Source organism: Nannobrachium achirus, assembly GCF_963921795.1.
Source record: "Nannobrachium achirus genome assembly, chromosome: 3".
NCBI lineage: Eukaryota > Metazoa > Chordata > Actinopteri > Myctophiformes > Myctophidae > Nannobrachium > Nannobrachium achirus.
The window spans coordinates 65842951-65859481 of record NC_137812.1 but is presented as its reverse complement, the minus strand read 5'-3'; the positions used below and the strand labels follow the sequence as shown (position 1 = coordinate 65859481).

General features: G+C 40.3%; 3 protein-coding genes across 3 annotated transcripts in view; 2 read left to right on the top strand and 1 right to left on the bottom strand.

Annotated features, from left to right (window-relative positions):
* Window positions 1–1035, top strand: part of LOC308282401 (ependymin-like) — a gene marked incomplete at both ends in the record, with an annotated part of 63037 nt that extends 62002 nt beyond the window's left edge. Inside the window, 2 exons of the mRNA XM_080722746.1 lie at window positions 239–326; window positions 885–1035. Coding sequence (XP_080578872.1) covers window positions 239–326; window positions 885–1035 — 239 coding nt within the window. The remainder of the gene's footprint in view (window positions 1–238; window positions 327–884) is intronic.
* shoc2 (SHOC2 leucine rich repeat scaffold protein) overlaps window positions 1–16531 on the bottom strand; it is a 618526-nt gene that overhangs the window by 429532 nt on the left and 172463 nt on the right. The gene's annotated exons all lie outside the window — the stretch shown is intronic.
* Window positions 4978–12369, top strand: LOC308282400 (ependymin-like; the record flags this gene model as incomplete). The annotated part of the gene is made up of 6 exons (XM_080722745.1): window positions 4978–5053; window positions 7460–7494; window positions 7625–7756; window positions 8348–8531; window positions 10661–10748; window positions 12163–12369. 6 exons carry the CDS (start codon window positions 4978–4980, stop codon window positions 12311–12313), a joined length of 666 nt encoding a protein of 221 aa, XP_080578871.1. The 3' UTR covers window positions 12314–12369.

Genomic DNA, 16531 nt, shown 5'->3' with positions numbered 1-16531 from the left:
ATTCTTATGACTTCCTATCTAGCCAAGCTTTATAAACTATTTTTTAAAGAGAAAACAATAAAATAATACAAACGAATATTCGACTTCGGTGAACAACGTCGAATAGTGACTTTGATATTTGAATATTCGAATATTTGGTGAATGCCCTACCGGTAGCTGGGTCTGTGTGTTATATGCTGCAATCACTCTGACTCAAATGGTCTCATTTTGTCCCGTGTCTCGTGTCCTGTGTGTTCAGGTCAGTACATGGCTGTCTACACCGAGACCGGCTGCATCCCTACTTCCATCATGAGCTTCTCTCCAGCGAGTGGCTGGAACACTATCAGGTTAGTGAACACAACAGTATGCAGGTTAGAAAGTCCACAGCCCCACCACCACCTATTTATTTCAAGTTGCTCACCCAGCGCATGAAGCAACACAAGCTCACTCTGCTTCCACATTTCTGGTTCCCACTTTGGTGCCCAAATCAAGGAAGGTAAATTAAAGGAATATTTCACTTGAAAAAAAAAAAAAAAAAAACATTTTATCGTCTACTCAGGCTTTTGGGAACACCCGGGACAGTTTTTGTGTTTGATTCAGTATTTAGATAATTGATATTCATTTTATCAGCCTAAAACCCCATTTTAACCATGATAAATTCAGTGAAAACACCCACCCTTTTTTCTGGTGGTTCATTCTGCCCTCCTAATACGTGAGCAGGCCGTGCAGGCGTGTTTTGTCGATAACCTTTTTCATGCATTTTTTATCATTCTTTACTATCTAAAATATGAACCCTTGTTGTAAAAAAACAAAGTTGTCCTTTAATTTACACAACAGTGATGTTAGTGCTGTCTGTCTGACGAATCGATCAATCGTAGCCAAAACTCTTGTTGTTATCATTTCAGTACTTTCAACTGGGTTCTGGGCAACACCAACCCCATGGACTTCCATCCTCCAGCCATCTGCAACCAGGCTCAACTGGAGGAGACCGAGGAACCTGAGACGTTCTTCGCTGCAATGACTAGACTGTCTGAGCAGACCAAGAGAGAGCTGTAAACATTAAACAACCTCTCTCACCTAATTAACCACCCTATACTGTAAACTTCATCATACCATACATACCTCTAATAGCCACACTACAAGCGCACAACAAGTCACATCACAACACGTTGGTGTAGGCAGGAGTTTTGCTGCATAGAACGATCAGATAAGAACTAGAGTTCATGAAAGCACAAGAACGTATCTAGGCTATAAAGTGCTTGTTGAAATAAAGAAAGAAAGAACAATACTTTTTCTCAACATCAATGAGTGAAATAAATGTTTATGTGACTTCATGGATCTTGGACAGAATTAAAATATGTAGCAATCTGCATCTTTGTGGTAGAGATCTTATTTTGTTGCTTTCGAAATCACATACTGGATACTTGCAGTGCCAATGTATTTGATGTTTATGTTTGTTCAATTAACCAAGAAACGTTCCTATTTTTGTTGATTTGTATTCATATGGGGACCCAGAACAGGCATCCAAACTCAAATGAATCTTGATCCCCATACAAATCCACAAGAGGAAAAAAAACATTCATGGTAAAGAACATTTCTACATTCATGATATGACAAATGGATGAATTCACCCGCTTGCCAGCTGAGATTGAGATGTGAGATGAAAACATGAAACACCTTCATTGGATTATGATCAAAGTTGCCATAAGCAAATTAATCTAGATCTGCAACTCTATGTTCCCGTGAGAAGGGAGGAGTTCGGTTCAGGAAGTGACCTCACGGAATTGTCATTGTTGGTTATCTGGGTGACGTAAAAGTTTGAATGAATGAATGAAAGCTTTATTAGAGGTTTGCTTAGGAAAAGGTACAGTTTCATGACAGTACAGTTCACTGGTACAAGGTCAACTAAAATCCAAGAAAGCCATTCGCTTATTTATACAGGAAACCTTTATCTCATATGAATGACAGACGGATAGAACACAGTATGCAGAGGATATCATCAATAGCAAAAAAGAAAAACAGTCGTAAAACAGAAAAATAAAAAAAGAAGAAAAAAATGTAATATATTTACAGTGGAAAAGGGGAGGTAAGTATAGGCTTTGTTAATTACAAATTTCGAGTAGCAGCCACCTGTAAGTGACTTTTCAGACCGATTTTAAAGAATGTTAGGGATTTACAAGCGTTCCACATGTTAGTGGTATAGCAGGAGAACAAATTTGAACCTTTTTTAGAGCCAAACATGGGTTGAACGTGATCTGTGGTCTGTGGAGCTGCCTCTGGTGTGATTGTGGACACCCTTAACGTTTATAAAGTATTTTGCCAGGTACATGGGTATCTTAGTGGTGTAGTGTATCTTGTACACCAGGCCCATTGCAAGATGCTGTACTTTGGCTACCCTCAAATAGTGATAAGAGGTAAGGTGAGCCCGAGAGAAGGAAGGCCAAGTAGGACTCTAATCAGTTTATTTTGGGCTGTTTGGAGCATTGTTTTTAAAGCATTTGGGGCATTGCGATACCATACGTGGACTCCATAGTCAAGGAGGGGCAGAATGAGTGCACCTCCTAGAGTCTTCCGTGTATTGCTATTGACCAGAGGGGCGACCCTTTGCAAGAAACACATTTGTTGGTTGACTTTTCTGATTACCTTTAGTACTTATTTTTTCACTGGAAAGGTTTGCCTCTAAAGGCTTTATCAGAGTCCAAGGTGAAGAGCTATCACCTCACATTTTAGGTGATAAGCTATCACCTAAAAATGTGATGGCCATCATAGTCACAGACTCACAGTGAAGTCCTATCACCGTGCCTTGTGCCTCTAAAACCAGGGGGCACACTGATTGGTCTAGATCGACCAATCAGTGACCTCTAAAACCAGGGGGCACACTGATTGGTCTAGATCGACCAATCAGTGAACGGGGTGATGGGGAGATGTCTGAAAGTAAAAAAAGAGGAGAGATGGTCCACGCCCCGCTCCACGGTGATGGCTCTTCACCGCAGCTAATGACGTAATGTTGTCGTTTTCTGACTTTAAAAGACTACACCACTGTACTATGATACCCCCTTTAGATGCAACCCAGGTAGGTGATTTAGTTTTGTCTTGCTATTACAGTATCACCCACTTTGATTGTGAAGTTATCAACTTTGCTGAGGTTATGATTATGAATTTACCCAAAGAGGATGGATTCGGTTTTACCTACTGTAAGTGTATTGATAGTTTATTGTCATTGAGCCAGGTGCAGATCTCACTCAGATGGGTGTATTTGTGTAGCATAACCCCCCAATTTTACTGTCTGGAAACAGTGGGAGCAACACTGCTCCACCATCCCTACTGTACATGAATACATCAATGAGTATTGGCTTCAGTGCCTCCCCTAGGCTCGACTTGAACCTGTGGCCTTGCTTGCAGAGACGGCAATTGAACCTGTGGCCCTGGTCGCCTTGTGGCCCTATTTGCCAAAGGTCACAGAGGTGTCCACCAACTATCCGCTGCCCCACTGCACTTCCACACATTTTCACATGTTTCTTTTAGTGCTTTTAATTGTCGTTTCGGGATGTTAGTGTTCAAAACATGATTCACAGTAAAGAAGCAGGAGGATTTTTTGAACCCACGACCTTTGGATGATGTTTGTAGACTGTGTCTTAACAAGGTGCCCTACCATGCTGCCTGCTCTGCATCTGTTCTCCTCCTGCTTTTAAACAACAAACAACGATTCTAATCGTAATTGTGATCAGGTCGCAGTTACTATCAAAACCTCCACCGGCTGTCAGTCAGTCAGTCAGTCAGTCAGTCTGTCACGTCACACTTTTGCCCTACTCATATCTCCGCCACCGTTGCCCCTATCCAAGCCAAACTTTGCACACACTCTTTGGCTGCCAGACCACAACCCCCACCCCTCATTTCTCACATGGCCCTCTTCTAGCGCCACCATGAGGCCGATTCTCACACATTTATGGACACTGCTCCTACAGATTTTGCCCTAAAATCACGCAAAGCGGTACACAGTATGTCTACTGTCATGTCATCAACAGGGATATGTCCCATTTAGCGCCACCATCAGGCCGATTTTTTCAAACACATTTTTGGACACTGCTCCTACAGATTTTGTCCTAAAATCACGCAAAGCGGTACACAATATCTCCAAAGTCATGTCATCAACATCGATCTGTCCCATTTCCCATAGTCCCTCCTGATTGGCTATGACTGCCTTCCAAACTTTGTGTATGCGACGTGACAGTCACTTATCTCCCGATTAGGGAGTCTTGCTGGTTTATATGCAGTTGAAATTGTTTTAGTTATATAAGGTATATCGTTATTTATGAGTATGTGTGCATAACCCTTTTTCATTATTATCTTATGCCTTTCACTTTTTTTTCAAGACAAATATTGTGCTTTTGACTCCACTACATTTATAGGAGGGGGAAAACAATACATTGCTGATGATGGGGCGGCCATAACTGAATGGTTAGATAGCCCGCCTGGGAAGCCATAAGTTTCGATCCCAGTTCTGAAGCAATGAGTCAAAGGGCTGTATTTTGATTCTCTTAAGAACCAGATCTTATGTCTTAACTTAAAGGCCTGTGACTGTCCATACTGTCTCCGACCACCGAACATTTTGGAAAATGCTATCTAGCTTCATGTGTGGCCATCGAGGGAAGGGGAGTGTTACAGTAGTGCTATGGGTTTAGGTGGAGTCTGAAGAGGTGAGTCTTCAGTCCACGGCGGAAGCTAGGGAGTGAGTCTGTTGTTTTAAGTGCGACAGGGAGTTTATTCCACAGTTTTTGGGGGCCAGGAGGGCAAATTGTCTAGTACAGTAGGTCATCCAAAGGTTATCCATGACAGAAAGGTATTTTTAGTCATGCACTGGACGGGCGTGAAAAGTAGCGTGTGAGCACGGCCACCTGTGCATGAGCATGTAGTGTATATAGGGAGGTGTGTGTAACCTTGAAGCCCGCAGAGCGCTCTCAGATCCTCTCTCTACCTGAAAGACTCCACTCTTTCACCATGAACCTCCTGAGTCTCCTGGCCTGCGTCAGCCTGGCGCTGGTGTCAACTGCTGCACAGAAGCCCGTGCCCTGTGGTGAGCTGCAATGTGTTGGACAGAAAAGTAGCTCTTGTTTGACAATAGTGTGTATTCGTGTTTTTTTCTCAATACAGTTGAGACCACATCCATTAAACCTAGTTTGCATATTGCCTCTGTTGTGCCATAGAGTGACATTTTGAAATGCCCAAAATAGGGACACCGGTTTAAAACATTTTTTTGTTTTTAGAAAAGTGGTTCTCAAACTTTGGAATGTGATGGTCTCCCCTTAACTTTGACAGTGTACACATGGAACCAAATGTACACTGTCAGAGTTACAGACTAGTAAGGGTCCATTTAGCGGGTCATTTCGTTCCATTTGTACACTGTCAAAGTTACAGACTAGTAAGGGTCCATTTAGACCCCCATAAAATAACCTAGACAAACCTAACCTTTTCCAAAACAGTTGTGACCATGCATGTCCATTTTGACATATTGACACTCACACAGAAAAAAAATAAAAAATAGTATCTCTGTCTTTCTCTAAATTCCACTATACTAGGTATTTCTTTGCAGTATAATTGCTTATTAAGTAAATAAGTAAATAAAACAAAACATTTATAAATTGTCACCTTCTTAAACTAACAGCCTTTTTTGAGGAAAATTATATTTTTGCCAAGTCAGCTCCTTATGACACTCATATCACATGGTTTTTTGACGTTGGCCAAAGAAAATGGCCCAAGTCCGGAGTAAGTCAGTAAATTAATTTGGCCTAAATCAGGTTTAATCCTATTTAATCCTCTTATGTAACTGACAGACAGTGTCATTTTTATATTACTAGTCGTAAATTGTTATAGATGTTTTGGGTGAAATTAAGAAATATCATATAGTTTTATCATTTTTTTTATTTTTATTTTTTCCATAAAAAGGCCATTAGTTTTAGCCTGACACTCAGCCTGATTTGACATTTCGTTAATTTAAAGGAGTGTGGCTAGCGATTCAGGGTCTGGAACTAGGCTACATTAGTTTAAGAAGGTGACGAAATATATCATGGTTCTAGCTGCATTTAGTGCATCCTAACCATAGGCGATTCTAGCCTCTTCCAGCAGGGGGTGCACGACCTCTATTACCTCATGCACGCGCGCGCGCACGCGAAAATAATTGCGGATATTAGCGGTTTTGTAATGTTGTTTTAGCGGATTTCTGCAGTTAATTTTGTACCCAAATGTAACACAATATAAACAAAAAAAAGTGTAAAACAGGTGCTTCTTTTTCTAGACACCATATGTCTATCTATAGGATTTATTTACTTATTTTGCAGACAGAGGCAGCACAGCCAGGACATATAAAGCCAAACATCAAGTTAATCATCATTCATCAAGCAATCAAGCAGTCATTTACATTGGTGGTGTGGCACAACCACGTCCACACCACCAAAGATCCATAACCAGCAGCTACCAATATTTACAAGCAAGTGAAGCAAGCATGCGCGCTCCAGCCTCGTTGAGCAGCGCCGAAAACTTTAGTTCACGTATGGTAAATGTAAAAGCTATCCACATGTCCTATGGATGTCTGTAGTTAACCCCAGGTAGCATATTCCACTGTGAAACAACTGTTTAATTCTGTTATTTAGATAAATCTGCAGGTGTCATCATCTGCCGTTTGTTTTTCAGCTGTGCTGTCAGAGACGTTCAGACAGTCACTGTGATTGGTTGAGAAACCAGTAGTCCTATTACCTCCCGCCCCCCATTTGCTGTGATTGGTTTAGAAGTCATGCTATGGGTGCTTCAAAGGGTCAAAAAAGGCGAATTTGAGATGTTCTTCTTATTAATCATATTGCGTGTTTATTATGATCAAAAAAATCAAAATGGCCGCCTGGCGGCCAGGGGGTGCACGTGCACCCTAGGACACCCCTTAAAATCGCCTATGATCCTAACCCTACCCTCCAACATATACCTGGCCTGACTGATTCATCCTAGCAACAGAGACTAATTAAAGACCGCCGCATAGTGCATTGGTTCTCAAACTGTGGTCCAGCTAAATGATAGATAGGAACCAAATATGGACCCTTAACTCCGGGAGAGTACAAATGGTACACTCTCAGAGTTAAATTGACATTGATTTTACAATATAAATTGCAGTTAATGAGGGGCCGTGGCCCTAATGCATGTGGTTGAGAATCACTGCTAGAGCCACAAAAATCTTCTCTTAATATGAGGGTCCTTGGCATATCTTTTCAAATGGGAGTCTGCAGGCTAATAAGTGTCAATTTTGGGGTCCTTGACATGAAAAGGTTTGAGAACCACTGGTATAGTGCATGTGTGCGGTGGTTGCCACCTAACCACTAAGACATTAAGTGTGTGCGTGCGTGCGTGCGTGCGTGCGTGCGTGCGTGTGTGCGTGCGTGTACGTACGTGCGTGCTTGCGTGCGCGTCCTCATGTGCATGTCCTCTCTTGTGTCCATAGTGGTACCACCACTAATGAATGGAGACTTTAGTGTGGTATGTATTATCCTATCCTATCTCCATTTTGATGTCATGTGAATAAGGTCAATTGCATATGATTTCAAAATTCAAGATCAATTTCATTTTGAGATTCCCTTTAACTCTTTCTTTCTCTGCCCCCTCATAGTCACTCAGCAATGGTGTTATGGGCACAGGCATGATGAGCTACGATGCTTTCGGTCAGAGGATCCGCGTCAGAAGCTTTGGAATGGCTGGCAACGAGACCTTTGCAGTGGACAAGCTGATGCTCTTCAATAAGGTACTGTACTTTCACTAATGTAACTACATGTAAGTACATTTGCTTAGTTACTTTACATTACATTTACTTAATGAAGTACTGCACTTAAGCACAATTTGCAGTTATTTGCAGTTTACTTGAGTACGATAACTCCAAAAGCTCACAATACGTCGCGATGCAACGCATTGTGGGCTTGTAGATCTTGCTATTTTCAAAAGATTTGAAAACTTGAAATGGGATATTCTGCATAATGCGTATTTTTACTTTTGATACTTTATGGGATACATTTTTATGCCAACACTTTTGTACTATTACGTACAGTTTTAATTCCGGACTTTTGCTTGTAACAGAGTATTTCTACATTGCAGTATTGATACTTTTACTTTAGTAAAAATCACACCCGTGTGAACTGAGCGGTGGTCTTTAACGCGCGTGTGTGGCAACATTAATGTCGTAGGCTACAGTAGATATAAATTAACACCAAGAGCAACAGGAAATCAATCACTTTTCACGAGGTTTAAAATATATAAATATAATATATAGATTTTATTTTTCTCTCGCTCTCTCTTTCTCTGTCTCACTTTCTTGCACTTTCTATCAATCTCCTAACAGAAAGTCTACTATGAGGTCGACTGGAAGAAATTCTCCTGCAAGAAGAAGCCTCTGGATGCCACCTTCAACCCCATGCAGGTTCCTGAGGATGCTCAGCTCATGGCTCAGCAGTTCCTGGGCTCCTCCTCTAGCTGGGGAATGGGAGTGCTGGTCAACACCTGGATGAAACCGCTGCCCCCCTCTGGTAAGAGGAAGTAATACAGTATTTCATTGCGACTGTCAGGTCGCAGTTACTATCAAAACCTCCAGTCAGTCTGTCCGCCACGTCACACTTTTGCCCTGTTCATATCTCTGCCACCAATAGAATCATGCATGCACTGTACCTACGGCATACTTACATGTTATTATAATGTAATTCTGAGAGTTTTAAAATTTAGGAAGACCAGACAGAGATCATTCTGTTCCACCGGATAGATGCCTGAAGTGAAGTGTTTTTTGGGGCGAGTGTTTGGTACTCATTTGCCCCATTTCTGGGGTCTACAGCAGGCAGTGCACAGATAGACATCAAAGGGGGCTTGAGCCCCTGCTCTTTTATCCGTCTGTAAAAAGTGCCCTCTCCAGACCATGAATGCAGTTTTTACTATGGTAAAATAAATGCAAATGCCCTCTTTCCATGCCATACCTGAAGGCAGGGGCGGACTGGCCATCTGGCATACCGGGCATATGCCCGGTGGGCCGCTAGGCCAGAGGGCTGGGGGCCGAAAAAAAAAAATATATATTTTCGGGGAGTAGTGAAAGTTACAGGTAAGGTGAGTGCGATATGAAACGTAAGCTTACCATTATCACAGTAGGCCTAATCCTTAATCATTTTCAATCATATTCAAGGGCTTTTGGAGAAATGAGACAGACACAGAGCCCTGCAGAGGGGAGGTGATTGTGTCTCTGTGTCCAGCTGGCAGCTGATGCCAATAAGTAGTAACTGCCCCTTGTTAATGGATCAAAGGAAGGCAATTATGTCTCACTGCACTGTCAACTAGCTGCTACAGATGCATACTTTAAGCAGACTGGTTAATTGGTTCTTAACTTATTCTGTTTCAACTTTAAGGAGTGCATTTCTCATAATAATAATAATAATAATGGTGGTATAAGAGCAGCAACAACACTAGTTACTAGTGTCAACCTTTTCTCAACCTTTTTTCTGCCAGGGCACACATTGCCAAAAGATCCCAGCTTGCTAACGCTAAGTTGTTATTTGCCAATGTCATGTTCATACTCCCCTTGTTGGTGAGAACTGTACGCTAACTTATACAATTTATGGATTGTGTAGTTGCCTGTGGGTTGTGTAGTTATCATTATCATTTATGTTGTTCTGTAAAAGTTGTGGTATTAAGAGCTTGTGTATTTGTATGTGTCTCGACCGGATGAGTCGGTAGAGTATCTGCGCGCGCGCTGGTTGTGGGGGCTGGTCTGGGCTAAGATGCCAGGGCTGAATTTTAGTCCCAGTCCGTCCCTGCCTGAAGGCAGCATTCAAAAGAATTGCCTTGTCCAAATTCTCCTGAACTTGAATACAGCATCTTATGTTGAATGAATTGCCCTCTCTCTGTGTAGAAATCCATGCTGTTACGCCACATCTCCAGTATTGACTTTGTTAAATAAATTAATATTAATGTTAAACAAGTATGGATATATATAAATCCATAACCAAAATAAGAGAAAGAGACCAAAGGACGTATATCTTAGATTGCTGTATTTTAAGAGAGTCAGACAAGGAAGACAGACAGTGAGCATACCATAGCGGCAGCTTGATAATTCTCTCTCTCTTCCAAAATGGAAGTTAACATGTATATAAAGAGTGCAGTTATAACAGTATAAGTCGTGGGACTCATTGATTGTTCCCAGATCATAACAAGGAAGACAGTGACATTATAACAGTAGAAGTCGTGGGACTCATTGATTTGTTCCCAGATCATAACAAGGAAGACTAGTGACACGTAGTGTTGGTAATTTTCCACTAGTGACATACAGTATAAACCAAAACATGATTACAGTCATGGCAACCAAAGTTACCATGACCTGTAATCTATTAGCCTGAGCTTAGAGTATCCGACCAAAATGTGGTCTATACTGTAAGTTCAGTTCATAATATAACTTATATGGTCATATGAGCTTCATACACAAATCACAGAATTATGTATCATAATTCTGCTTATCAGACTTGATTTTGTTTAGTTCAGTGTGGTATCAAGCATCAAAAATAGCCAAGACGGGTTGTGAGCTTGAGGGTCTGCTATTGTCAATAATTTCTCTAAAAGGCCCTATTAGAAATTTCAGCCCCCACCTTTCTAACATTCTCTGCATGTCCCTGGTCTACAGGATACTACATGGCTATCTACACCGAGATTGGCTGCATTCCCACCGTCCTCCAGAGCTTCAGTCCAGAGTCTGGCTGGAACAGTATCAGGTTAGTGAACCTTATGCCTCATTCACACTGCAGATATATAGTTGAACGTTTAGCTTGCTTTGTCAATGTAATCTCAATGGAAACCAGCTTTAAAGCTTTCAAAGCTTTGTTCTGTGTATCTCCTCTATCTTTAAAGCTGGTTTCCATTGAGATAACATTGACCAAGCAAGCAAAACGTTCAACTATATATCTGCAGTGTGAATGCAGCATTATGCATGTTATACAGTCTGTACAGTCTCTTTGTTTCCTTGGGCTAAAATGTTTAAGTGCCATTCCCACTGGGCACAATAACTATAAAGATAAGATAACTATACCTATATTTGTTCACCATTGTATTTTTTTATAGTCGTGAAAGTGTGAAAACTGACATCCACTTGATGATTTTTAAAACTATGCTTTTATAGTTATAGTTATAATCCTCAGTGGTAATGGCCTTTTCAGTGTGGAATTTTAAAAGATTTTCAGTATATCTCAGTACAGTTATCACAATAACAGTTAAAAACTAAAAAGTCACTGAAGACAGACTTTCTATGCACAGTGTTGTATTCACCAAAATGTAAATGGGTCCACATGTGCAGTTCTATCAATGTAAAAGCAGAGAAGTTATTGGACATGATCTTTGCAATGTTGCAAGGACGAGCAGAGTCAACAGTTGTTTGAAGGGTTGTATTGTTAACTTTCCATAGAAAGCTCCTTTACATTGCTTGTGAGATCTTGTCCTATGGTGCCATGCATGCATGCCATATGGTCAGTAAATGTAGACAAAAAGATAAATTGCTCTGGATAATGCATTTTCTCTTATCCAGATAAGACCTCCAAATACAAACACATTTGAATGCAAAGTATAAATGGGGTCTTTCCTTGGTGACTACAATCATATTTTGTCATGTATACATAGCATTAGCAAGTTCTTTACAAGTTACTGTACAAGAGAAAAGCCACAACCAAAGGAACAGATAGATACAAGTAAAAAAAATAAAAAAAATAAAATGCTGATTATAGGGCATTGCAGTGTGGGTGGTTTACTGGTGCCACAAACAAATCTCCTGTTCATTTCCTCATAGACTTTCACAAAAATATGTATAACAATTATGTTAAGCCTAGAACCAAGCCATCCAGGATGTCAGTGAATCATCACCATGAAACCTTTGTTTCTTTGAAAATATATTTTTGAAAATCGCTAAACAAAGGGTATGTAGTATATCCAATAACTAAATATTAAAATATGTTTTATAGAGGATAAACGGTTTTATGGCCATGATTCACTGAGGTTCTAGGCTTTTTGTAAAAGTCTATGGGGAAAACGATGGGGAAGATTTTTAGTGGCACCAGTAATCCACTCGCTGCGATGCTCTATGATTATGAAAGCATATGTCATCATATTTAAAAAACCTGTGTTGTGTTGTCATTTCAGTACTTTCAACTGGGTGGTGGGCACCGAAAACCCCATGGACTTCCATCCTCCATTCATCTGCGGAAAGGCTCAACTGGAGGAGACCGAGAAACCTGACACGTTCTTCACTGCTGTGAGGTCTCTGTCTGAGATGACCAAGGGAGCGCAGTAGACAACCTCTGGAGTGTCTCTCGTCTAATTAACCTCTTAAAGGTCTCATGACATGCTGTTTTTACAAAACATATATTATATAGGCTAAAAGTCTTTATCATGGTCCTTCAAACGTGTATTAAAAGGTTTGAACTGAAAAACCCACTCCAGACAGTGAGTCATGGCAGGTTCTTTTCTCTGTGTTCTGAGGCCTTTTGAGCTGCAATGAAACCTATTTGCCTGTGGGTGTCGCTTAGGGATGGGTATCGTCTGCGATACTTTTAATGGTATCGATTGCATGACGTCGATACTATCGGGTATCGGTTCACATAAAAACAAACGATACCTCGTTTCGATACTCTGGAACGCACCCCTGGCCGGTCGCATCTGTAACAGTTGGGCTACTGAGAGTTTAATGACGCTTTAGTAGGCTACACTCGTTACTGTGGAAAATAGCCGACAATAATGTTCATTATTATGATGATTATCGAACGTCTATACTCTCCGCTCCGCCACACTGTATGATCATCATCATCACCTCTGCTCTACCGCAGCAGCGAGTCCCCACTCGTTCCGTGTTGAAGTTAAACTTAAATAAAAAGTATCGAAACGGGTATCGTATCGATTCCCAGGTATCTAAAAAGGTATCGTATCGATTCAAAGGTGAACGATACACATCCCTAGTGTCGCTGCAGAGGGATTTTGCCTGTCAATTATTGCCTCTGCTCCGGCCCCCAGGGGGAAAAGAAAGAAAGAAAGAAAGAAAGAAAGAAAGAAAGAAAGAAAGAGAGGAATTAATGATTTATTGGTGCAAAAGTGCTGTGGCATTTCAAAAGAAAGCTTTCTAAAACTATGTAATCAAGGATAGAATGAATATGTAACAATCTGTTCTTTGCCAGGGTGGCACCGAGAGTTAACGCCTATCTTTAGAAGAGATCTTATTTTGCTACATTGGACAGAGTTGGATGCAGTGCTTCCTGTTCACCAGCAGATGGAAGCAGCAGTACTTGCATCCAATACACTCTGTCGCATCAGTAACTCTTTTCACTGATGCCTTTTACATAGCACCTGAATGAATAACTATCACGGTACATGTTTATTTATCAATTGTTTATTTTAGCTCAACTTAAGTTAATAAGATATACTTGTAATTAAACAGCAATATAAGTAAATTGTAGCCCGAAATCATGTAGGAAAACTAGCCTAAAAAATCCTGTTCAAGAGCAGTGATGATGATCAGCATCAGTGGAAGACAATATGTCAGATCAGATCAGAGATCAGATCAGATCAAAGGAGCTGGCAGATGTTCTTTTTCTGATGTCCCAGAATTAAATTGCTAGGGGAAAAGCCCTCTCCAATACATTAACTGCATGATGTCAACATACAATAAGTGCGGACTGAAATGTGCATCACAAGTAGTGACATTTGTTCAGTAGTAGGTAGTATTGTGGTTATTCTGGGCATTATTGAGTCATTTTCAATAATAATGCTAAAATAAATGTTCTAAGGTATAGGACTTGCCCCACTATTATGAGCCTATACCAACAATCACCATCTGTCTGAGTGATGCCAATTAAACTCTGGAAGCATTAGCAGCAATAATAGCCTTGCTTCTGTCCAATTAGCAGTCTAATGATGGGCCTAATTCAAGCCAAATGGGACTGATAAAAGCCATAAAAGACAGTGCTGTAAAGATCATAAAGGGAAAGGGAATATTCAGATCGCCTCGAAGGATAAACAATTGCTGACAATAAAGTGAAGCTGGATTATTAAAGGAACACTTGACCTCCTTTTCCCAACCGTAATCTTTAACCCATTAAGACCTGAGGCCGATTCTACAAACGCCTTCCAAATCAGTAGTTCTCACACTTTCAAGATCTTTGCAAAAATAGCAGATGTACAAGCTTGCAGCGTGGCACTAAATGACGTGCTGTGAGCTTGTAGACCTAATATCTGCTATTTTTGAATATCCAATGCAAATAAATCCCTGGTTTTAATTAACATACTATTAGATGATACAGTCTGTCTTCTCACTTTGTGTGGGATTGATTGATTGATTGATTGATTGATTGATTGATTGATTGATTGATTGATTGATTGATTGATTGATTGATTGATTGATTGAAGTTGATTTAAGTTTGCATAGGAAATGGTACAGGGCAGTACAGTTCACTGATACAAGGTCAACTAAAAGGATAAAGTCCTCAAGAAAACTTTTGGGCTCGTTTACATTGGGTCTGTAGATACAGTAGTTCAGTAGAAGTGATGTTAAAGTAGACCTACCTGCCAATGACATCACTGGATATGGGATAACAACTAACAAGCAAAGCACACTGAAGTAGTAGGCACTGTTAGCGTCATTAAAGGGGTCATTACATCAAGAAAATACAAATACAAATTGTTGTGGCTTTTTTCATGTTGCCTGACCTCAATTACACCCAAAAAAATAATAATAACATTCAACATTCAGTGGTTTTTCTGTAATCTGTAGTTTTTTTTTATGAATAATTAGGCTCAGTGAGTTCATTCTCCTCTGGTCGTACGCATCATCATCCAGGGGTGGATGGCGTTGTAGGGTGTATCACCTTTGATGTTACTTTCCACTGTGTTTGTATCGTTCCAATGCACCATTTACTGTTTACCAGTACAGTTGTTGCGTTCACCCTCCCCTACAACCACATCCTCCCCTGGATGATTACGTTTTTTGGGGTGTAATTGAGGTCAGGAAACAATATTTTTTTATGTTTTGACCCCTTTAACAAAGGACAATCAACACAGGATATAACTAACAGGACACAGGTAAACAATATGAACATAATCACTCACAGGGTGGACAACAGACCGAACGAACACACTACAAAACAAGGTACCGAAAACACATAGACATACTACACAATAATACAGATCCTGACAGTTACAAGTAAAGATCTGTATTGGAAATATTGCTTGTTTATAAGTACAACATTGTTGACATCAAAATATACAGTACCAAAGTATAAGGGATTGGAACTTTTCAAAAATAGCACATCTATTTTCAAATAGCCAAATTAAAAATAGGACTTAAGTGGTTATTGTATGTTCTGTAATAATTATTTTAGACACTTCAGCTCAGAATTAACCATTTGCCATTTTATTGCAATGATATTTCTATTCAGTTTGGCGATGTGACTCTGCTCATGTGATATTACCGATTATCTGCGTAAGCATTAACACAGAATCTGAGATCACAACCCTCCCAGAGCAGAGCTAAGATACAGATATTTATACATACACAAATATGAACCTTCATTACATAATTTAAACTACCACATAGGAAGAAAGAATAAACCACAGAATCATCCTAATACAATTGAAACTAAATGCCACAGGGAGGAGGCCGGGGAGGTGGAGGAATTTTGACACCGACTGTACAACCTGCTTTGACAGCTAAGCATGTAGAATGAGCAGTGAACAGAAGCTGCTTAAAAAGACTGCATAAGTTGCACTGAGGGAATGAGGGTTTGTGTGTGAAATAGCTTGTAGTGAATAAGAATGAAGTGAGGTTGAATGTGAAGACTGACTTGTGGGAGTATGTATGAATTAACTTAAACGAATGAATGAGTGGGGGTCCAGGAAGAGAAATAGCATGTAACGTTCTGCCTTCAGTGTCTACATGAACTAATGCTACGCTGAGTTAATCAAACTCTGCAAAGTAATTAGTAACTAAAGCTGTCAAATAATTGTAGTGGTGTAAAAAATACAATATTTGACCTCTGAGATGTAGTGGAGTAGAAGTATAAAGTATTGGAGAAATAGAATTAGACTGCGTTCAGTCGAGGTGCCAACTTGCACCTTGTGCACTCGTGGCCATATATGGCCTACTCGTACGCCAGCAGAGCGCACAAGTACATATTCAGTATGTGGGTGGGAAAGTTGGCACTCAAGGCGCAAGTAAATCCAGTAAAAACAACTAAAAAGTACCTCAAAATTGTACTAAAGTACAGTATTTGAGGACATTTAATTAAAGCATAGTTACTTTCCACCACTGGGAAAACGGAAAAATCCATGGAGACTGGAATTCATGGATATTTATTTTGTTTTTGTCGCATTCCTGAGCCAATCATTTTATGACCAGCAGTGGTTCCTTATGGAGACACAAAGGCACATAAAAAATATCCATGAATTCAAGTCTCCAGGGGGTGAGGAATCGATAGAAAATAGTCATTTTGTCATCGGTCCTCACTAATGCTCACTATTAGAT